Source organism: Salvelinus alpinus, chromosome 26 (genome assembly GCF_045679555.1).
Source record: "Salvelinus alpinus chromosome 26, SLU_Salpinus.1, whole genome shotgun sequence".
Taxonomy (NCBI): Eukaryota; Metazoa; Chordata; class Actinopteri; order Salmoniformes; family Salmonidae; genus Salvelinus; species Salvelinus alpinus.
In genome coordinates this window covers 18,693,770-18,718,026 of record NC_092111.1, presented here as the reverse complement: position 1 = coordinate 18,718,026, position 24,257 = coordinate 18,693,770, and the positions used below count along the sequence as shown (strand labels likewise).

Here is a 24,257-nt window from a genome sequence, read left to right as displayed (position 1 = left end):
AGTTCTCAGTAGGAATCACATTCACACAACACATTTTAAACGGGTTCCACTATTTCCCTCCATTTTACTTTACTAAAACATTCACATAGCTCTAACTCTTGATTTGATTATCCTGTCACTGCTATGTAAGATACATATGTCCATAGATACAGTGCATTCGGAAAGTATTCAGACCCCTTGACTTTTTCCACGTTTTGTTACATTACAGCCTTATTCTAAAATGGATTGAATAAATGTTTTTTTTCTCATCAATCTACACACAATACTCCATAATGACAAAGCGAAAACAGGTTTTAGAGATTTTTGTAAATTCATAAAAAAAATTAAACAGAAACATCTCATTTACATAACTATTCAGACCCTTCGCTATGAGACTCATAATTGAGCTCAGGTGAATCCTGTTTCCATTGATAATCATTGAGATGTTTCAACAACTTGATTGGAGTCCACCTGTGGTAAAGTCAATTGATTGGCCATGATTTGGAAAGGCACACATCTGTCTATATAAAGGTCCCACAGTTTACAGTGCATGTCAGAGCAAACACCAATCCATGAGGTCGAAGGAATTGTCCATAGAGCTCAGAAACAGGATTTCTGCAGCATTGAAGGTCCCCAAAAACACAGTGGCCTCCATCATTCTTAAATTGAAAAAGTTTGGAACCACCAAGACTTTTCCGAGAGATGGCCGCTCGGCCAAACTGAGCAATCGGGGGGAGAAGGGCCATGGACAGGGAGGTGACCAAGAACCCGATGATCACTCTGACAGAGTTCCAGAGTTCCTCTGTGGAGATGGGAGAACCTTCCAGAAGGACAACCATCTCTGCAGCACTCCACCAATCAGGGCGTTATGGTAGAGTGGCCTGACAGAAGACATTCCTCAGTAAAAGCCATGACAACCCTCTGAGTTTACAAAAAGGCAGGTAAAAGACTCTGATGAAACCAAGATTGAACTCTTTGGCCTGAATGCCAAGCGTCACGTCTGGAGGAAATCTGGCACCATCCCTACGGTGAAGCATGGTGGTGGCAGCATCATGCTGTGGGGATGTTTTTCAGCGGCAGGGACCAGGAGACTAGTCAGGATCAAGGGAAAGGTGAACAGAGAAAAGTACAGAGAGATCCTTGACTAAAAACCTGCTCCAGAGCACTCAGGAACTCAGAGTGCGTTCGAAGGTTCACCTTCCAACAGGACAACAACCCTAAGCACACAATGCAGGAGTGGCATCGAGACAAGTCTCTGAATGTCTTTGAGTGTCCCAGCCAGAGCCCGGACTTGAACCCGATCAAACATTTCTGGAGAGACCTGAAAATAGCTGTCCAGTGACGCTCCCCATTCAACCTGAGCAAGCTTGAGAGGATCCGCTGAGAAGAATGGGAGAAACTCCCCAAATAGAGGTGTGCCAAGCTTGTAGCGTCATTCCCAAGAAGATTCGAGACTGTAATCACTGCCAAAGGTGCTTCAACAAAGAATTGAGTAAAGGGTCTGAATACATATATAAATTTGATATTACATTTTTAATTTTTTTATAGATTTGCAAAAAAATCTAAAAACCTGTATTTGCTTTGTGGGGTATTGTGTGTAGATTGATGAGGGGGGAAAAAATCAAACTTAATCCATTTTAGGTTAAGGCTGTAACGTATCAAAATTTGTAAAAGTCAAGGGGTTTGAATACTTTCCGAATGCACTGTATGTACAACATTCGCTGTAAAAAAAAAAGGGGGAAAAAGGTCAAAGCATTATGACAGCTCAAGGAGAATGGTAAGACATTGCCACATCATCAGGCTTCCATACACCAAAGCCACACAGAGCTTTCCCCACACAACACTAGTCTAGCCCTCTGATGACAGAGTAGCATTGGGCCCACAGCCTTATATTTGGCTCTGGTCGTTGGGCCTAGGTCATTGCTGCTAAATCACACAGACACACTTGCTGTAAGATATAGATACGTTTGATGACACAGGCATTGTAACCTCTCTATGGTCACTCAGTAAGTGCTAGCGGAGTTGATGTGTGTGTGTGCGTGACCCACTTCTATATTAACACTATGTTACTCCAGGAGCACTGTCACTGATAACTTTCCCATGACAAACCACTCAGTGGTTTTACTCCCAATCCGTCCAGTCACTGGGTTACTTTCAATTGGCCTGCTCAACTGGCACATTCCTCAATTAATCTACTTCCAGAAGAGATGCATACCTTTAGAATAATCCTCAATGATTAAATGAATGTTAGCTGGTTGTAAAATCAATATTCCCAAAATAACAGCTGCTTATCTGAATCATAAGACATTTAACATCATATTGCATTCCAGTATTGTGGTTTAAGGAGAATATTGTGGTTTAGGATATTGTGGCTAAGGCAACAGGAAATGTCCAGTTGTCTCTCGCACCTGTCTGCTTCTTGGTAGTTTGCGATGATGATCTGTTGATGTCTGGGCATTCCCATGAGCACCAATGACGTAACAAGGGCTTTAGAAATACATTTGAAATGACCCTCTCTCTCTCTCTGCCGCTCTCTGTGATCTCTCTACAGGTAATGTCACCTCTCCCGGCTCTTATAGACACTTACCACCTAACCTCTTTCCATTTACTGTAACAAGCATCCTCACCCACTGAGTACCGACCGACACCGGACGTCCATGGACGTTGAAAAGTAGTTGAAATTTGATCAGTCCGCCCTGGCCGGACCAAATATTAACCAATCATAGATGTATATGTTTCACATGTTTGGACAGCGCAGTACAGTCGAGCATAGTAGAGAACAGTAAAGTACAGTACAGTATAATGTACTGAACATATCTACTTTACTGTACTCTACTGAACTCTACACTGCCTTGCTGTGATGTACAAACTAGTGAAACATAGACGTCTATGATTGGTTCAGACTTGGTCCGGACTAGCCAAATGCGGTTTTGCTTGGAGGCGGAGCATATTACAATAATAGCCCGTATGTATAATAATACCCAAATATGCAAAAGAAGGATATTGTATATTTCTGCCTTTGTGTACCTATTCAGGATACATCACCGTGAAGAGAATGACATTCATATCCATAATTATGCATTTCTGTGTAGTGCAGATCAGGGAACCATAATGTAATTCCCTTACCATAATTATGTTCACCTGCTGTAGTTCAATAACCAAAATACATTTTTCAAAGCTGACACCCCATTGTTTCTGCAGACATCTTTGAATATTAATTCGGAGCAGATATTTAGCAGAGTTCTTTGGAAAACGTGGTAAGATTTTACCATCATTTTGTTACCAAACTTTGCATCTGCACAGTTCTTCCGGTAAATGTGTTCATGTGAAATGTTCTGTGTACATTTTCTAAGTAGTCTTTGTGCATAGAATCATATGATCTGTTAAAATTTGAAATCAACGGTTTTTGTTTGGCATACATTCTAAAGTGAAAACTCTAGCGTACTTCCGTTACTGTGGAATTGCCCATCTCCAGGTTGGAAACGTTGATGGTGATCCCATCCTAAGATCAAAACATAACCAGACCAGAGGCCGATATGGAGCTGCGACTGGCATGCAGGGCTTCCCTAGTCCTGGTCATACTGGCCCTGACTCTCTCAGGACAGAGGGTTGATGCTCAAAGCAGGGCAGGTAAGGGCATCAGCTGTAACTAGCTGGTTCAAATAGTATTTGTTTTCTTTCATATACTTTAAACAACACTGAGCTTGTCTGGCTGAAAGGAACCAATGGAGTAGCCCTAAAAGAAGAAACCCTGCCCACCTGGCACTCCACACTAGCTCAATCCTCAAGAGTTAGAAAGAAAATAAATACTATTTGAACCCAAGCCTGGTTCTTACTATCTTTATGTACAGTACTAGGAATTCCTCAGGTCTGAATTCTAACATGTTACCTTCCACTTCCTCTCAGGCTGTAAGAATGTGCACTATGACCTGGTGTTCATCCTGGACACATCGTCCAGTGTGGGGAAGGAGAACTTTGAGAAGATCCGCCAGTGGGTCTCCAACCTGGTGGAGTCGTTCGACGTGGGCCCGGACAAGACGCGTGTGGCCGTGGTACGCTACAGCGACCGGCCCACCACCGAGTTCAACCTGGGACGCTACCGCACCATGGACGAGGTGAAGAGGGCCGCCAGGAACATCCGCTACCTGGGAGGGAACACCATGACCGGGGACGCCATCAGCTACACCACCACCAACATCTTCTCAGAGCAGGCCGGGGCCAGGCCTGCAGCCAGGGGCATCCAGAAGGTGGCTATCCTCCTGACAGACGGGAGGAGCCAGGATTACGTGTTGGAACCGTCAAAGGCGGCGGCGAAGGCCGGGGTGAGGATGTTCGCTGTGGGCATCGGGGAGGCTCTGAAGGTGGAGCTGGAGGAGATCGTTGCAGAACCTAAGAACGCTCACGTGTTCCATGTGACAGACTTCAATGCCATCGACAAGATCAGAGGGCGGCTGAGGAGACGGCTCTGTGAAAGTAAGTAACCAATCACACAGGCTCTGTGAGAGTAAGCAACCAATAACAGCCTGAGAAGGAGGCTCTGTGAGAGTAGGTTATCAGGTGTATGATTTTTCTGTGACTGCCTTTACTCTTTAGTTTGTCAGGAAACAGATTCCAGCAAGATGTCTACATTACATACACAATCAGGATGACAGAATTGGGTTCCAAATTCTGTTGAAAATGCCGCTACTTCTATTAATCAAAAGCCTACACCTTCTTAATATATAACCGGTGCCTTTAAAATGCACTTTAAAGATAGCTAAATCTATATCACTCTGAACGTATGTACCCTTAAAACACACTGCAATTATCTCCTTAACCATACACTCCAAAACAAACGTCTTTCCTCTCGAATAGGCCTTTCCCCTCGACCAAGCCCGCTCCTTTCTGTGCTTCCTCGTCTCTGACTGGATGTAACATGATATGTGTGAGGTGTGGGCGTTAAGCAGAGATCGACTAGTGAATTATAATTTTTGCAACAGATACATTTTTGTGGCCGCCTGCCCCAGTGACTACTGGGTAAACGTTTGGTTAAGGTTTTCGGAACGCTGGATAGCCTGAATTACTCTAACCTCAATGTCTTTTCTAGGACCCAGTTACAGTACTACACATCCTCTGACAGGGACACTTTCAGTGCAAATTTGTTGCAATATTTTTGTTAGTCATTATAAATAACAACAAATATTTATTTAAAATGCCTTGACAAGAAACATTTATAAATGCTAAAACAGTGAGGTATGTGGCCTGGGGTGGCTCTGGGCAGGTGAGGAAAGTGGAGGAGTGAGTGTGTACTGTACATACAGGACAGGAGGTGGAAGATGGTTGGTTGGATGCTTCACACTCCACAGTTTGCATTCCCCACTAAAACTAGCTGCACTGGAAAGCAGTGTATGCCTGAAACGGAAAAATCTAAACGGGATCCTTGGGACCGCCATGCTCTGACGTCAAAGTTTACATTTACAATGGCTAATTAAAAAGGTTAAAAAGGTTAGGGCTAGGAAAAAGGCAGCACAGCATGTTTTAGAAACTTTGTGGTTAGGGTTTAGGTTAGGGACGTCCCAAGGATTCCGCGGTCACACGGCTGTACCTGACGATTAGGGCCTCGTCACGAGATAAGTGTTGGACCATCATTTTAACATAGGCTGTCTCTGAAATGCCACTCCATTGGGAACTGGTCAAAAGTAGTGCACTACGAAGGGAATAGGGTGCCATTATAGATGCACTCATTGATTCACTCACTGCTGTTAGAGAACAACAGAACAGCAACACTACAATATTCAGAGCTGTGTTTAGTGTTAACTCATAATCATACTGTAAGCAGACTCTCTATTCTTTACTTAAGTCAGACAGGCATCCTTGTGTAGTTAGTGATACTTTAACCACTTGAGTTTGGCAAGGCGCACAGAGATTAATTTGGAAGCTCTTAACCCTGAGCCTTCCCTTTGAGACCACAGATTCCAATGTTCATATACCCACCTTGGACTCAATCTATAAATTCCTCACTAGTCATAATGCTTTCAGAAATGCAATCTATTATGATATGAGGATAAGTGTACTCAGGGGTCACTACACAGAACATATTTTGCCCTGGCCACAAGTTCATGGCCATCCAACATTTTTCCTTCTGTAATCTCTAGGATCACCATGCTAGTGTATCTAAGAATATCAGTGGGCACCGCACAGAGTGGCCCAAGTTATTTTTGCTCTGAAAATTACAGTTCTAATGTTTCAAGTAGGTCCTAAAGAGCAGGACTTCTACATTGTATGTTTTCACCTTTTCATCAAATGTTACCAGCCCACCACTGTTAAACAAAGTGCTGGGAGAATATATAGATATATATAAAAACAGAAACATTTTAACTTAACTAAATGTGAAAGGCGTGTTAGCTAAATCAAAGACTATTTAACTGCCATCATCTTTTTACTGATTAGCCGGTCTGAGGCGTCACTACAGTCCCTGGTTCGAATCCAGGCTGTATCACATCCGTCCGTGATTGGGAGTCGAGGTAGGCCGTCATTGTAAATAAGAATTCGTTATTAACTGACTTGCCTTGTTAAATAAAGGTTAAATAAAAAAAATACAGTACACACGATTTGATCAAAGTGCAACACAACTGTAGGTTTGGCTATTCCAGTGCTTTGGCTTCAGAGGATGTTGTTGATGAATGGCTTTCTAGTCTGGAAACCCAAGGAGACCCAAGGCCCATAGGACTTAGATGAAAAAGGTTTTTGTATTTAATTAAACTTAATCTTCAATTTCATATACACTGAGTATACCAAACATTAGGAACACCGTCCTAATATTGAGTCGGGGAATGGAATCTACAAGGCGTTGAAAGCTTTCCACAGGGATCCTGGCCCATGTTGACTCCAATGCTTCAATCTTTTGTCTTGCCCATTCAACCTCAGAAATGGCACACACACACAATCCATGTCTCAATTGTCTCAAGGCTTAAAAATCTTTCTTTAACCTGTCTCCTCCCCTTCATCTATACTGATTGAAGTGGATTTAACAAGTGACATCAATAAGGGATCATAGCTTTCACCTGGAATCACCTGGTCAGTCTATGTCATGGAAAGAGCAGGTGTTCTTAATTATTTGTATAGTCAGTGTATATATATACATATATATATATATATATATATATATATATATATATATATATATATATATACATACACACACACACACACACACACACACACACACACACACACACACACACACACACACACACACACACACACACACACACACACACACACACACACACACACACACACACACACACACACACACACACACACACACACACACACACACACACACACACACACACACACACACACACACACACACACACATCACCTGCTCCACTACAAGATACAAGAGCATGGACACACTTGACCTTGCATGACCTCCCATTCCACCCATGACATGGCATTTCCACTCTCAGCAGATATCTCTTTCCCAGTGGTGATACAAAAGAGCAGCGTGGCTGAATTCAAGAGAGAGATGCATTCAGAAAATAACCCAGTAGTTAATGAGCCTCAAAATGCAGATTCAGCTCAAGTTGCTGTTGCATTGTATGTTACTGCTGGTGTATTAGACCTATGAGATACCACTGGGCCCCAAAAGCAAAGAGCTCTGCCCTGCATTGCTTCCATTTTAATAACTCTGAGGTGAATCTCTAAATTATAGATGTTGGGCCACAAGGAGAGGGAGCAGCTAGCTCTGCAGTGAGCTCAGTCTCAGACCTTCAGTTACGGCTGCATCTTAAAACACATTGACGCAATTTTTTTAAAATATTTAACCTTTATTTAACTAGGCAAGTTCGTTGACGCAATTTAAAAAAAATATTTAACCTTTATTTAACTAGGCAAGTTCGTTAAGAGCAAATTCTTATTTACAATGACAGCCTAGGAACAGTGGGTTAACTGCCTTGTTCAGGGGCAGAACGACAGATGTTTACCTTGTCAGCTCGGGGATTCAATCTTGCGACCTTTCCGTTACTGGTCCAACACTCTGACCACTAGGCAACCTGCCACATAACTATCTTTTCTAAGCTAGCATTGTAATTGTTGGCCACAATAGGTATGTAGTATTACTAAAAACTGAATTAAAGACCTCCTATAACCACCAGCAAATCCTCTTCCATTTATAAGTTTGGAAATGCTTAAATAAAGGAAAACTCAACCCAAAAACTATCTTTTGGTATTTGTTGTTTCATTAGTCCATTGTTAATATGGTCCCAAACTGTTTTGCGTGTCAGAAAGTTTAAGATATATCGTTTTCAAAACACAGAAATACGTACAGTACGATGCATCACATGTAAAAATACAAATAAAAGTTAGAAGAAAGACGTAGTCTAACAAGTTAATGCAAACTGAACAAGCAAGGACACAAACAATCACACAACATGAAGCGCATCTCAGAGAGAGAGACCACATCACATGTAGAAATGATCGTTTGCTTATTTCCTTTTCTGCCACAGTAAACAACTTATTACTAGACATGAACACCGTGACACACTAACAGTCTACCAAGGATAACCTGTCTACCTGGATTTTCCAATTATGCACTTGACTCTGCATTTACAAAGAACAAGACATGCCAAGAGTCTGAGCCATCCCTGTAAAATGGAAACCATAGTTAAGTTAAAGCCTTCCTAACTCAACAAAGTCCTTTTTATAGCTGCGATTAAAGAAAATTACAGAGTCTGATAGTACATGATTGTCAGAGACACAATCTGCTGCGCGGTTTGGGTGTCTGGCTGCTTTACGCACGCACGCACGCACGCACGCACGCACGCACGCACGCACGCACGCACGCACGCACGCACACACACACACACACACACACACACACACACACACACACACACACACACACACACACACACACACACACACACACACACACACACACACACACACACACACACACACACACACACACACACACACACACACACACACACACACACACACACACACACACACACCTCAGAGGCCTGGGACAGCCAAGTGATGCCAGTGGTGACAGAGAAGAGAAGAGACACCCCCACTCAGGGTTAGTTTACATTGGCAGAGAAGTATTTTCTATTTGTAAGAGGGAATACCCCATCCTGAATGTTCCATGTGTTGTTGCTGAAGTAACAGGTATCAATGCTGCTGGCACAATGGGATGGGGTTCTTTGTATGATGTTCAACCTGGGATGGAGACTAGTGGCTCAGTTGGAGAGGGGGTACAGTATAATGTAAATGTACTGTACATTTCTTTGCCCACCTCACTCTACTTTCCTGGAACACTGTATGGTCTGTTGTATGATATCATGTGCAAAAACAGGCATATTAGAGACCTCAACTCTCATTCCTTTGATCTCTATTGATCAAATCTCTGAAACACTTGTCAGCTATGACGATTGAGAGGAGAGCAGACGCACTAGCACTAAATGGTGTTGACGGTGTAGTTATTTAAATTCCTCAACATAGTTGTGCTAAGACCAGAGGAATTCAGTTTTAACTCACATTATTGGCTTTGAACCGTGATGCTACTGTATGATAAGTCGGCATCAGAGGAACTTACTGCACTTACACACTTATGTTTAACAATACATTTGGTTGTGTGTGTGTGTGTGTGTGTGTGTGTGTGTGTGTGTGTGTGTGTGTGTGTGTGTGTGTGTGTGTGTGTGTGTGTGTGTGTGTGTGTGTGTGTGTGTGTGTGTGTGTGTGTGTGTGTGTGTGTGTGTGTGTGTGTGTGTGTGTGTGTGTGTGTGTGTGAGAGAGTCTAACACAGTCACCGCTGGGGTTGGTGCATGTAGCCCTACTCCTACTGGAGCCAGAGGGAATGTATCTTCTGTCTGGGTGCAGTGTGTCTGTGTCAAATAGACTGTCTCAGATCTACAGGTAGTTTCAATGAAGGATCCCATTTCAATGGGACACTGCCTTTTTAACTCTGATCATCTAGTTAAAACTAATAAGCCTATTCAATGACAACTATGTAGCTAACAAGGTTTCTAGGATAGGTCCAAGATAGCATTCTGTAAAATATATATTTTTTCATTTCACACTGTAAACATTGATTTGTTGACTGCATGAATCCAAGCATGTACTCTTGCGGCGTAAGACAAATTATAATACAAAGTGCTACCTTGAATTACTGTATATGGAAGGCATAAACTATAAGATTTTCTCTTACCCCAATCTAATTCTGCTCTCTCAGATGTGCTATGCCCCAATATGAAGGTCCAACCAGACCGCTTCAAGCCCAACAGCACCAGCTATGGATTGGAAGAAGTTCCAGGTAAATACAACTTTTCTTCTCTTTTTTCACTAGAAACTTTTCTCAATGTTTCACATTCATCAAACAGAATGGTCAAATGCAATGTATCTTGGGTCTGACTGAAAGGATAATTGGATCTATGCAATCATGGTAAATAACAGCATCTGACAATAGGCCTGCTACACAAATACCTGTTTGTTTTTCATTATTCTTTAAAAATGTAAGACCACATGGTAAATGAATTGCTAAATGACTTTCTATACCTTCTCCTCTATCACTAAAGACCTTCCTTCGAGAACACAAAGGAAAAAGTATTTGAGACAAGCTAAAACATATCGATTCATTTATCCATTCGCTGGGGCAGTTTTCCATTGCTATAATGTTACAAAAAGTATCAAAGCTTGCTCCTGAAGTAGCCTACTTCCCTAGAGTTGACCTACAGACTTTCCATTCGACTACAAGAGAAGGTGTTCTCAACTAACATCAAGGCGGTGACCCGTTCCTGTAGGTTCATGCTCTACAACATTCGCAGAGTACGACCCTGCCTCACACAGGAAGCGGCGCAGGTCCTAATCCAGGCACTTGTCATCTCCCGTCTGGATTACTGCAACTCGCTGTTGGCTGGGCTCCCTGCCTGTGCCATTAAACCCCTACAACTCATCCAGAACGCCGCAGCCCGTCTGGTGTTCAACCTTCCCAAGTTCTCTCACGTCACCCCGCTCCTCCGCTCTCTCCACTGGCTTCCAGTTGAAGCTCGCATCCGCTACAAGACCATGGTGCTTGCCTACGGAGCTGTGAGGGGAACGGCACCTCCGTACCTTCAGGCTCTGATCAGGCCCTACACCCAAACAAGGGCACTGCGTTCATCCACCTCTGGCCTGCTCGCCTCCCTACCTCTGAGGAAGTACAGCTCCCGCTCAGCCCAGTCAAAACTGTTCGCTGCTCTGGCACCCCAATGGTGGAACAAACTCCCCCACGACGCCAGGTCAGCGGAGTCAATCACCACCTTCCGGAAACACCTGAAACCCCACCTCTTTAAGGAATACCTAGGATAGGATAAAGTAATCCTTCTAACCCCCCCCCCCCCCCCCCTTAAAAGTGTTAGATGCACTATTGTAAAGTGGTTGTTCCACTGGATATCATAAGGTGAATGCACCAACTTGTAAGTCGCTCTGGATAAGAGCGTCTGCTAAATGACTTAAATGTAAATGTGGGGCGTTTTGCTAAATGAACAGAAACTATATCACTATCTATGACAACTTAAAAATTGTAATTATGGTTTAGTTCTCTATTTACTAGTTATATTAAAGGAACCTAAGCAGGTTCAGGTTCTTCTTGTGGTCTCTATTTTCAGTGGCTGTGTTTCTGAGTTTGAGAAAAGTGGAGCAGTAGTGCTTAACCAGATAGGTAGGATGTTGTCTTACAGTCTTAAGGGATCTAAGTTCCTGTCTATGCCTCCCACTCAAATTCACCACGCTAAGAGGAAAAACAGACAGGGATGGGATGTCTGACTCCTGCTACAGCCTCTGTACCTGGGGAGAGGAAACTGTCAAATCTAGTTTGAAACGCTTACAGTATCATGAAAGCAGATCAGAGAACGAGTATTGGAGTCACGACACGGAGATATCTAAATCACAGAGAACATCTAGCAGTGAGAAATGCTAGCTTTACAGGCTGTTCAAAATGCTAATTTTCACAGGGATCCTGGCCCATGTTGACTCCAATGCTTCAATCTTTTGTCTTGCCCATTCAACCTCAGAAATGGCACACACACACAATCCATGTCTCAATTGTCTCAAGGCTTAAAAATCTTTCTTTAGCCTCGCAAGCTAGTGTATCAAAGCGATATGAATAATAACATACTTCAGAGTTTTACTGCTTAATCCTTTTTCCTTTACTGCTCCTGAGTATTAGGATATTCACGGATTTAGGGTCACAATTTTAACTGCCAAAACGTCAATCTCTTCACTCAAAAGTCTAAGTTTTGACACCACCATGTAGTGCAAAAGGCAGGGTGGCCAATTTCATCTAGACAAGCAGTAACACCAGATTCAAATATTTAACTAATAATATGTTTCAAATAAGACTGATTAGCTGAATCAGGTGTGATACTGCTTGGCTGGAACAAAAGCCTGCACCCACACAAGCCCTTAGCAGATAAGACCGCTGGGGGAGTCCTCTAGGGCATTGTGGGACTAAGTCCTAACTCAGTCATGTGTAGCTGCATATTGAAACAGCTTTTCAGCCAAGTTCAGGTAAACCCTATCCGGGGGAGAACAGAGGTTTAACAATGTTGGTTGTAAACCTGTCTGAGAAGCTGACACACACCTGTTACTGTTCATTATCTATCCTGTGGCCTAGACACTTCACCCCTACCTACCTAATTTATATGTACATACAGTTGAAGTCGGAAGTTTACATACATCTTAGCCAAATACATTTAAACTCAGTTTTTCACAATTCCTGACATTTAATCCTAGTAAGAATTCCCTGTCTTAGGTCAGTTAGGATCACCACTTTATTTTAAGATTGTGAAATGTTAGAATAAAAGTAGAGACAATTTTTTATTTCAGCTTTTATTTCTTTCATCACATTCCCAGTGGGTCAGAAGTTTACATACACTCAATTAGTATTTGGTAGCATTGCCTTTCAATTGTTTAACCTCTAACTAGCCACAAACCCGGATCCGGGATCCCCCCCATCAAAAAAGCAGACTAGCATAGCCTAGCCTAAAGCTACAGGGATATCATATAATCAAATGTTCATGAAATCACAAGTCCAAGACACCAGATGAAAGATACAGATCTTGTGAATCCAGCCATCATTTCCGATTTTTTAAAATGTTTTACAGGGAAGACACAATATGTATTTCTATTAGCTAACCACCATAGCAAAAGACACAACTTTTTTCCACAATTTTTTTCCTGCATAGGTAGCCATCACTAATTCGACCAAATAAAGATATAAATAGCCACTAACCAAGAAAAAACTTCATCAGATGACAGTCTGATAACATATTTATTGTATAGCATGTGTTTTGTTAGAAAAATGTGCATATTTCAGGTATAAATCACAGTTCTACATTGCAGCTGCAATCTGAAATAGCGTCGATGCAGGCAGAATAATTACAGAGACCAACGTCAAATACCTAATTACTCATCATAAAACATTTCTGAAAAATACACAGCGTACAGCAAATGAAAGCCCAACATCTTGTGAATCCAGCCAATATGTCAGATTTTTTAAGTGTTTTACAGCGAAAACACAATATAGCATTATATTAGCTTACCACAATAGCCAGAAACACTACCGCATTTACCAGCAGCAAATGTTAGCGATCGTAACAATCCAGCAAAAGATATATAATTTGACTAACCTTGATAAACTTCATCAGATGACAGTCCTGTAACATCATATTACACAATGCATATAGGTTTTGTTCGAAAATTTGCATATTTAGCAGCACAAATCGTGGTTATACAATGTGACCAGTAGCAACATTTCATGCATTCTGGCCGGCGCCATCTTGGAGAGGCACCTAATCTAATCGATAAATAATCGTAAACTTGACTAAAAAATACAGGTTGGACAGCAAATGAAAGATGCATTAGTTATTAATGCAACCGCTGTGTTAGATTTTTAAAATGAACGTTAGTAGACATACAGTGTGCGTTACAGCCAGACCAGTGCCGCAATAATGGCGGACAAATCCTTTTACATTTTTCCACATAAATATGGAATAACATCATAAATAGCTCTTACTTTTGGACGAGCTTCCATCAGAATCTTGGGCAAGTTGTCCTTTGTCCAAAATAATCTTTGCTCGGTTGTAAAACGTCCTCTTCAACTTTGGAATTAGCATCTAACAATAGCTATGTGGCGCAGACATGCCCAAATGTTCAAAACGCAATACTAAGGAAATTCCGAAAATAGCAATATACTCGCATAAACTGATATAACTCGGTTTAAAATAACTTCGTTATGATGTTTCTAACACCTATATCGAATTAAATCACAGACGGATATATCTAGGGCCTATAACTTGAGCTTTTGAGCATGCCATCCTGAGGTCCTCCTTTGCGTCTTGACGAACGTCGAAAAGAGCGGACCCCCCATGCCATGGCCTTTTATAAGGTCTGAGATCTACGTAGAAACTCCATTCCAATTCTCATTGGTTACTGACATCCAGGGGAAGGCGCGTGCAGTTCATGTCGACCCATAGGATACATACAGAGCTTAAAACTGATCTGAGAACAGAGCCTCGTTTTCAGACCTTCGCAGTTCCTGTCATGAATTTCGCTGCAGAATGAGTTCTGTTCCACCCACAGACATAATTCAAACGGTTTTAGAAACTAGAGATTGTTTTCTATCCAATAGTAATAATAATATGTATATTGTACGAGCAAGAATTGAGTACGAGGCAGTTTAATTTGGGAACGATAAATGTCCAAGTTGAAACAGCACCCCCTGTAGCTTAACTTGGGTCAAACGTTTCAGGTAGCCTTCCACAAGCTTCCCACAATAAGTTGGGTGAATTTTGGCCCATTCCTCCTGACAGAGCTGGTGTAACTGAGTCAGGTTTGTAGGTCTTCTTGCTCGCACACGCTTTTTTAGTTCTGCCCACATATTTTCTACAGGATTGAGGTCAGGGCTTTGTGATGGCCACAATAAGTTGGGTGAATTTTGGCCCATTTCTCCTGACAGAGCTGGTGTAACTGAGTCAGGTTTGTAGGCCTCCTTGCTCGCACATGCTTTTTTAGTTCTGCCCACATATTTTCTATAGGATTGAGGTCAGGGCTTTGTGATGGCCACTCCAATACCTTGACTTAGTTGTCCTTAAACCATTTTGCCACAACTTTGGAAGTATGCTTGGGGTCATTGTCCATTTGGAAGACCCATTTGTGACCAAGCATTAACGTCCTGACTGATGTCATGTTCTGTTATAATCTCCACCCGGCACAGCCAGAAGAGGACTGGCCACCCCTCATAGCCTGGTTCCTCTCTAGGTTTCTTCCTAGGTTCTGGCCTTTCTAGGGAGTTTTTCCTAGCCACCGTGATTCTACACCTGCATTGCTTGCTGTTTGGGGTTTGAGGCTGGGTTTCTGGAGAGCACTTTGTGACATCAGCTGATGTAAGAAGGGCTTTATAAATACATTTGATTGATTGATGTCTTGAGATGTTGCTTCAATATATCCATATCATTGTCCCTGCTCATGGTGCCATCTATTTTGTGACGTGCACCAGTCCCTCCTGCAGCAAAGCACCCCCACAACATGATGCTGCCACCCCCGTGCTTCACGGTTGGGATGGTGTTCTTCGGCTTGCAAGCGTCCCCCTTTTTCCTCCAAACATAAAAATGGTCATCATGGCCAAACAGTTCTGTTTTTGTTTCATCAGACCAGAGGACATTTCTCCAAAAAATACGATCTTTGTCCCCATGTGCAGTTGCAAACCGTAGTCTGGCTTTTTTATGGCGGTTTTGAAGCAGTGGCCTCTTCCTTGCTGAGCGGCCTTTCAGGTTATGTCGATATAGAACTTGTTTTACTGTGGATATTGATACTTTTGTACCTGTTTCCTCCAGCATCTTCACATGGTCCTTGTTCTGTTGTTCTGGGATTGATTTGCACTTTTCGCACCAAAGTACATTCATCTCTAGGAGACAGAACAAGTCTCCTTCCTGAGTGGTATGACGGCTGCGTGGTCCCATGGTGTTTATACTTGCGTTCTATTGTTTGTACAGATGAACGTGGTACCTTCAGGCATTTGTAAATTGCTCCCAAGGATGAACTAGACTTGTGGAGGTGTACAATTTTTTTTCTGAGCTCTTGGCTGATTTCCTTTATCCCATGATGTCAAGCAAAGAGGCACTGAGTTTGAAGGTAGGCCTTGAAATACATCCACAGGTACACCTCCAATTGACTCAAATCATGTCAATTAGCCTATCTGAATCTTCTAAAGCTATGGCATAATTTTCTGGAATTTTCCAAGCTGTTTAAAGTAACAGTAAACTTCTGACCCACTGGAATTGTGATAGAGTGAATTAAAAGAGAAATAATCTATCTGTAAAGAATTGTTGGAAAAATGACTTGTGTCATGCACAAAGTAGAAAAAAACTATAGTTTTTTAACAAGAAATTTGTGGAGTGGTTGAAAAAGGAGTTTTAATGACTCCAACCTAAGTGTATGTAAACTTCCGACTTCAACTGTACCTAAATTACCTCGTACCCCTGCACATTGATTAGGTACTGGTATTCCTTGAATATATACAGTACCAGTCAAAAGTTTGGACACACAAACTCATTCATGGGTTTTTCTTTATTTTTACTATTTCTTTATTTTTACTATTAATAGTGAAGACATCAAAACTATGAAATAACACATATATGGAATCATGTAGTAACCACAAAAGTGTTAATCAAATCAAAATATATTTTATATTTGAGATTCTTGAAAGTAGCCACCCTTTGCCTTGATGACAGCTCTGCACACGCTTGGCATTCTCTCAGCCAGCTTCACCTGGAGTGCTTTTCCAACAGTCTTGAAGGAGCACTTGTTGGCATATGCTGAGCACTTGTTGGATGCTTTTCCTTCACTCTGCGGTCCAACTCATCCCAAACAATCTCAAATGTGTTGAGGTCAGGTGATTGTGGAGGCCAAGTCATCTGATGCAGCACTCCATCACTCTCCTCCTTGGTTAAATAGCCCTTACACAGCCTGGAGATGTTTTGGGTCATTGTCCTGTTGAAAAACAAAATGATAGTCCCACTAAGCACAAATCAAATGGGATGGCGTATCACTGCAGAATGCTGTGGTAGCCATGCTGGTTAATTGTGCCTTGAATTCTAAATAAATCACAGACAGTCTCACCAGCAAAGCACCCCCACACCTCCTCCTACATGCTTCACGGTGGGAACCACACATGCGGAGATCTTCCGTTCACCTACTCTGCGTCTCACAAAGGCACGGCGGTTGGAACCAAAAATCTCAAATGTGCTCTCATCAGACCAAAGGACAGATTTTCACCAGTCTAATGTTCATTGCTAGTGTTTCTGGGACCAAGCAAGTCTCTTTTTCTTATTAGGGTCCTTTAGTAGTGGTTTCTTTGCAGCAATTCGACCACGAAGGCCTGATTCACCAAGTCTCCTCTTAACAGTTGATGTTGAGATGTTACTTGAACTCTGTGAAGCATTTATTTGGGCTGAAAATTCTGAGGCCGGTAACTCTATGAACTCTGGGTCTTCCTTTCCTGTGGCTGTTCTCATGAGAGCCAGTTTCATCATAACGCTTGATGTTTTTTGCAGCTGCACATGAAGAAACTTTAAAAGTTCTTGAAATGTTCCGTATTGACTGACCTTCGTGTCTTAACGTAATGATGGACTGTCGTTTCTCTTTATTTATTGAAGCTGTTCTTGCCATTATATATATATATATATATATTTTAAAATATTTTTTTAACATTTTATTTATTTAACCTTTATTTAACTAGGCAAGTCAGTTAATAACAAATTCTTATTTACAGTGAGGGAAAAAAGTATTTGATCCCCTGCTGATTTTGTACATTTGCCCACTGACAAAGAAATGATCAGTCTATAATTTTAATGGTAGGTTTATTTGAACAGTGAGAGACAGAATATCAACAAAAAAATCCAGAAAAACGCATGTCAAAAATGTTATGAATTGATTTGCATTTTAATGAGGGAAATAAGTATTTGACCCCTCTGCAAAACATGACTTAGTACTTGGTGGCAAAACCCTTGTTGGCAATCACAGAGGTCAGACGTTTCTTGTAGTTGGCCACCAGGTTTGCACACATCTCAGGAGGGATTTTGTCCCACTCCTCTTTGCAGATCTTCTTCAAGTCATTAAGGTTTCGAGGCTGACGTTTGGCAACTCGAACCTTCAGCTCCCTCCACAGATTTTCTATGGGATTAAGGTCTGGAGACTGGCTAGGCCACTCCAGGACCTTAATGTGCTTCTTCTTGAGCCACTCCTTTGTTGCCTTGGCCGTGTGTTTTGGGTCATTGTCATGCTGGAATACCCATCCACGACCCATTTTCAATACCCTGGCTGAGGGAAGGAGGTTTTCACCCAAGATTTGACGGTACATGGCCCCGTCCATCGTCCCTTTGATGCGGTGAAGTTGTCCTGTCCCTTTAGCAGAAAAACACCCCCAAAGCATAATGTTTCCACCTCCATGTTTGACGGTGGGGATGGTTTCTTGGGGTCATAGGCAGCATTCCTCCTCCTCCAAACACGGCAAGTTGGGTTGATGCCAAAGAACTCCATTTTGGTCTCATCTGACCACAACACGTTCACCCAGTTGTCCTCTGAATCATTCAGATGTTCATTGGCAAACTTCAGACGGGCATGTATATGTGCTTTCTTGAGCAGGGGGACCTTGCGGGCGCTGCAGGATTTCAGTCCTTCACGGCATAGTGTGTTACCAATTGTTTTCTTGATGACTATGGTCCCAGCTGCCTTGAGATCATTGACAAGATCCTCCTGTGTAGTTCTGGGCTGATTCCTCACCGTTCTCATGATCATTGCAACTCCACGAGGTGAGATCTTGCATGGAGCCCCAGGCTGAGGGAGATTGACAGTTCTTTTGTGTTTCTTCCATTTGCGAATAATCACAGAAACTGTTGTCACCTTCTCACCAAGCTGCTTGGCGATGGTCTTGTAGCCCATTCCAGCCTTGTGTAGGTCTACAATCTTGTCCCTGACATCCTTGGAGAGCTCTTTTGTCTTGGCCATGGTGGAGAGTTTGGAATCTGATTGATTGATTGCTTCTGTGGACAGGTATCTTTTATACAGGTAAGAAACTGAGATTAGGAGCACTCCCTTTAAGAGTGTGCTCCTAATCTCCGTTCGTTACCTGTATGAAAGACACCTGGGAGCCAGAAATCTTTTTGATTGAGAAGGGGTCAAATACTTATTTCCCTCATTAAAATGCAAATCAATTTATAAAATTTTTGACATGCATTTTTCTGGATATTTTTGTTGTTATTCTGTCTCTCACTGTTCAAATAAACCTACCATTAAAATTATAGACTGATAATTTCTTTGTCAGTGGGCAAACGTACAAAATCAGCAGGGGATCAAATACTTTTTTCCCTCACTGTAGAATACCGGCCTACCAAAAGGCAAAAGGCCTCCTGCGGGGACAGGGGCTGGGATTAAAAATAAAATAAAAATATAGTACAAAACACACATCGTGACAACAGAGACACCACAACACTACATAAAGAGAGACCTTAGACAACATAGCATGGCAGCAACACATGAAAACACAGCATGGTAGCAACACAACATGGCAACAACACAAAACATGGTACAAACATTATTGGGCACAGACAACAGCACAAAGGGCAAGAAGGTAGAGGCAACAATATATCACGCGACACAGCCACAACTGTCAATAAGAGGGTCCATGATTGAGTCTTTGAATGAAAAGATGGAGATAAAACGGTCCAGTTAGATTTATTTTTTGCAACTCGTTCCAGTTGTTATCTGCAGCAAACTGAAAAGCGGAGCGACTTGGTCTTTACCAAATAGGGCTATCTTCTGTATACCACCCCTTTCATTGGCAAGCTATAAGTGAATTGTTGATACCCAGAGCTGGAAACACAGACGGCTTCCACATCATCAGATAAAAAATGGGATTGATAGACCTAACAACTAGAAATGGGCAGATGTTTTAGTAAGTGGTGTCAGGTGTGGTCACGGGACGTTTCCAAGTGTCCCTAAACCTCTCCAAAGTGGCGTATGTCTGTAAATGAGATAATTCCAGTGCTAATACACATTTGTATTTCCTAAATGCATTTTTTTCTGTATAAAAACACAATTTCTACCATATCAACCTCACTCAAACATGTGGTGGTGTTATGGGTTATCCAGGGTACATTCAAGTGTCCTTTCAACCTCACCAAAGCGTCAGAATGTGGTAATGTCACTGTTTTTGCACACTGGATGTGCCTAAAAGTTATTGTTCACTATAAAAACAAAATGTCTACAAAACCAACCTCTCTCAAACATTGTGGTGGTGTCGGGACATACAGGGGATATCCAAGTGTTTTTTCAACCTCTCTGAATGTTTAGCCTAGGCTTATCCAATGTATTGGTTCCACACACAAATGAACTGTTTACAAAAACAATATAAAAGCAACAGCTATACATAAAAAATACATTAAAATGTTTATAAAACACAAACTTGGTTACACACGTACGTGTCTTTCACTAAAAAAGGCGCAAAAATAGAAATAAGCGGAACTATTTACAAATAGCATTCGTGTTCATTTTACATCCCAGGTGTAGATGATAAGATTTCACTTTCACCGTAGCTTGTGCATGTAGTGATAGTCTTTGAAGCAGTCCCTCTCTGCCAGGAAACCAAAAGCGAACTGGCATTTAAGACAGAAGATCTGGCATTTCACCCCCCCTTGTGTTTTGTGCAATGCTTGCAGTTCTTCCTTTTCTCTTTTGGCATGCATGTTGGATAGTGGCGCTCACCTTGAGTGGGGGGCCTTGTGATGGTTGTGATGTTGCTTTGGTTCCCCAATTCAGCCATTGCCAACACCAGCTGCTCTCGGAAGGCCAACTGGGAGAGAGTAGTTTGACCTTTTGCTTTGGCCATTTGCTTGTGGAGAATGAAAGCATTTACTGTAGCAATGTCCACAAAGTGGAAAAAAAAATCTTACACCACTTCCTGGTCTTGTGGAGGACCTGAAAGAGCAACAGATAGGTCGACACCCCCCATGCTGGCATTGTAGTCCTTCACAGAAACGGGGACATTCTTCCCTTTTCACCCTCCTTGAGACATGGTTGTTATTGAATGCCTTATGCTGTGTGGTGAGCATGGTTACTTCCCTAGTGTCCTTCCATTTCACAAAAAGCAGCTTGTTAGTTTCTTATTTTCTTTTTCATGAGGCCTATTACGAATGGATGTAGAACCATCAGATGGGGTGATTGACATAACAGTGGGGGGTGAAGACCTTGACCGACGGGGGCGCTTGCTGGGGAGGGGTGGCTCTCAAATCATCAAAATCCTTTACATCCTCCACTCTGTGGTGAATAAAATAAAGGGATATATTGTTGTAAGACACACAGAATTAGTTGACTAAATTTACAAAACTACATTACTGTAGAGTAAAAACACCAAGCCCAAACTTTATCTGTACAGAGACTCACATAGAAGGTGTGAAGCACACACACAATGCAAACAGTAATACATTGGAGACAAAGGCAGAGGTGAGAACCACAAATAAACAATGGCCATGAGAGTTTAGTGGCCTCTCATAACTGACAAGGATGACACTTAAAACCGCAAACAGTGAACTAATGTGAAACATAAACAATAACTACCTTGGAATTACAGTATATAACATTGAAGTGACATATTACATAGCCCTATGTAAACTAAATCCAAAGCATCAAAAGCAGGCAAATTATAAAAAACGAAATACATATAGTAATTTAGCAATATAAAGTCATGAAAATTATTTACTCACAGATCTAAAAGTGTATCCAATCCTTATAGAAACAATCTTTGTCAGCCAAGTCGAAATCCTCGTTGTCCAAATCGCTCCCCTAATCCGAGTCCAACCAGTATTTGATTCAAGCTTCTATGTCGGTATACTTATTCATAGCTGCCTTCTTATTAGCTTCCTGTTCGATATTCTTAGTTACTACATTTTTATTTTTGTCACGATCGTCGTAATGAGCGGACCAAGGTGTGAGTATAGTTCCACATATTATTAATCTCCATCAAACAAACAAACAAACAAAACAAACAAAACAAACAAAACAAACAAAACAAACAAAACAAACAAAACAAACAAAACAAACAAAACAAACAAAACAAACAAAACAATAAACAGCACACAGGCAACTAAACACAAACAATATCCCACAAAACACAGGTGGGGAAATGGCTACCTAAATATGATCCCCAATCAGAGGCAACGATAAACAGCTGCCTCTAATTGGGACCCATATTAGCACCAACATAGAAATAGATATACTAGAACACCCCCTAGTCACCCACTACACCATAGAGAACCAAGGGCTCTCTATGGTCAGGGCGTGCCAATTTTCTTGAGAAGCCATCTTTTATGCTAAATCGATGAAATTAGAGCGATGAAATCTGTTTTACAATGTAATGTATTATGCTCGGTGAGTCACGTCTCTGAGCCAGGTAGCAATAGTTTGAATTATGCATAAAAGGTTCAAGGCCTTGCTTTGTCCCACCCAGGTCAACTGTATATCCCTGGAAAGCTTATATCATTGGCCACAATACTGCCAAGGTGCCATTGTAGCCAATCCCCTGTGTAATGGATGCGACGTCATATTTTTGATGCGCAAAGATACAGTCACTTGGTGTTCATTCGATTTTGCCATTAAGTCATACATCATCAGATAACATTGACAATAGGCTAGATTTATTCTTACCAACCTAACGATGAATTTAATATCCTCTATGTATCTATAGCTCAAACACAGACCAAATTGAAGCTTACCTTGCAAGATGTTTGCTGTTTGGTGAAAATGTTGAGTAAAATAAAAAATATTGACTCTCGGAGCTGGTGGTAGGTCAGAGTTAGACAAATAAGACATCCTCATGATCTGTGGAGTCTCGGCTTTCGGTGTGAATCAACGCATTCCATGTTTATTTTGTTTATGCTTCACAACGCTAACCAGAATGAAAGTAGCAGCCATCTTGAAACGAGGTAATCAGCTTGCCTTTATACATTTGTATGGCCATATATGGTGGAAAGTCACACCAAAGAAACGTTATGCTGAAGTACTGAAAATTCCACAGAAGAACATTGTTTCTGAACATTCTCTTAACTATTTGAGAACATTCCCAGTGTCAAACCAGTTAGAGAATGTTCCTAGAACATTACCAAAATTGAAATGAAATGTAACCATGTTTGAACTTTTAGGAAACATTCTGTTAAAGTAATGAAATACCAAGAAAATAACGTTTTTTGTCAAGTTCCCTAAATGTGCTGAGAATGTTCCAAAGCCAAGCATCTTTCCTGCATCATTCCCAGAAAGTTGTGTGAGGGTTGTATGCAAAATAACCATAGGACAACCATGTTCTTACCGATCTCTAAGAAACATATGGTTCTCAGAACATTATGTGTTGGCTGGGATCAAACTCCACTTGTTTAAAGTCAGAAGCCTAAAATTAGCTTTTGTATGCAGTTATGTCATGGTGCTCCAATGGAACAGTTGTGTATGCGAGTGTGCGTGCGAGTGTGAGTGTGTGTGACAGGACTGAGGTTTCCAGGGTTAGTCACCCACCATATTAACGTGGTTTGAAGAAAACACACCCTTTTAAACAACAAACAAGTCACTATGGCAATGCCAGCAGGGCCAAGGGCAGGGTGTTTACTAATGTTGCCAGTTATCCATCTGATCTGATTACCAATGCCAATGCCTATAAATACACAGCCAGTCTGGCATAATTCATGAGAAAAGTGGGTTGAATTATATTTGTAGTTTTTGTCTGCTGTAAATGTTTCTTACAGCAACTGTGTATCTGGTAGTACAGGCATCTTGAATACCCTGCTATGCTGAGTTCCTTCATAAGTTTCAGTCCAGACTGCAGACTGCTCTTCATGCAACAGAGAATCACTCTGAAGAGAGTTTTAATCAGGCTACAGTACACATTTTCTCAGTTAGATTTGAATCACATTCACCATGTGTACGTAATTCAGAAGAAATATGCCTTTGCGATTGTCAATACGGTATACTTAACATTGTTCAAGGGGCAGTTAAGTTTCATTATGGAGGCGGTAATGTGAGAGTGCTGCTGAAACCTACTCTGGTTCTGTAGAAACAGCCTTGAAACACACATTAGCAACAGAGGAAAAAATAACCCTAAAATATACCGGGGCCCCATAGCCGTGTCATACCACGCTGCTGGATAGCTGATCAACATTACTCTGACCTGCTGCATCCATCTACTTCATCTCACAGCAGGGAAGTGACAA

At 41.7% G+C, this 24,257-nt stretch overlaps 1 protein-coding gene across 2 annotated transcripts in view; it reads left to right on the top strand.

The window, feature by feature from the left end:
• The window catches only part of LOC139554866 (collagen alpha-1(XXII) chain-like), a 77,238-nt gene that overhangs the window by 1,380 nt on the left and 51,601 nt on the right, over positions 1-24,257 (top strand). Inside the window, exons 1-4 of one of the 2 annotated variants that reach the window (XM_071368087.1) lie at positions 3,178-3,236; positions 3,455-3,609; positions 3,886-4,452; positions 10,202-10,282. In XM_071368087.1, the coding sequence (XP_071224188.1) occupies positions 3,516-3,609; positions 3,886-4,452; positions 10,202-10,282 (742 nt within the window). In that variant the 5' untranslated portion in view covers positions 3,178-3,236; positions 3,455-3,515. Of the gene's footprint in view, positions 1-3,177; positions 3,237-3,454; positions 3,610-3,885; positions 4,453-10,201; positions 10,283-24,257 lie in introns of those variants that run through there. The other variant, XM_071368086.1, reaches the window with a different exon arrangement.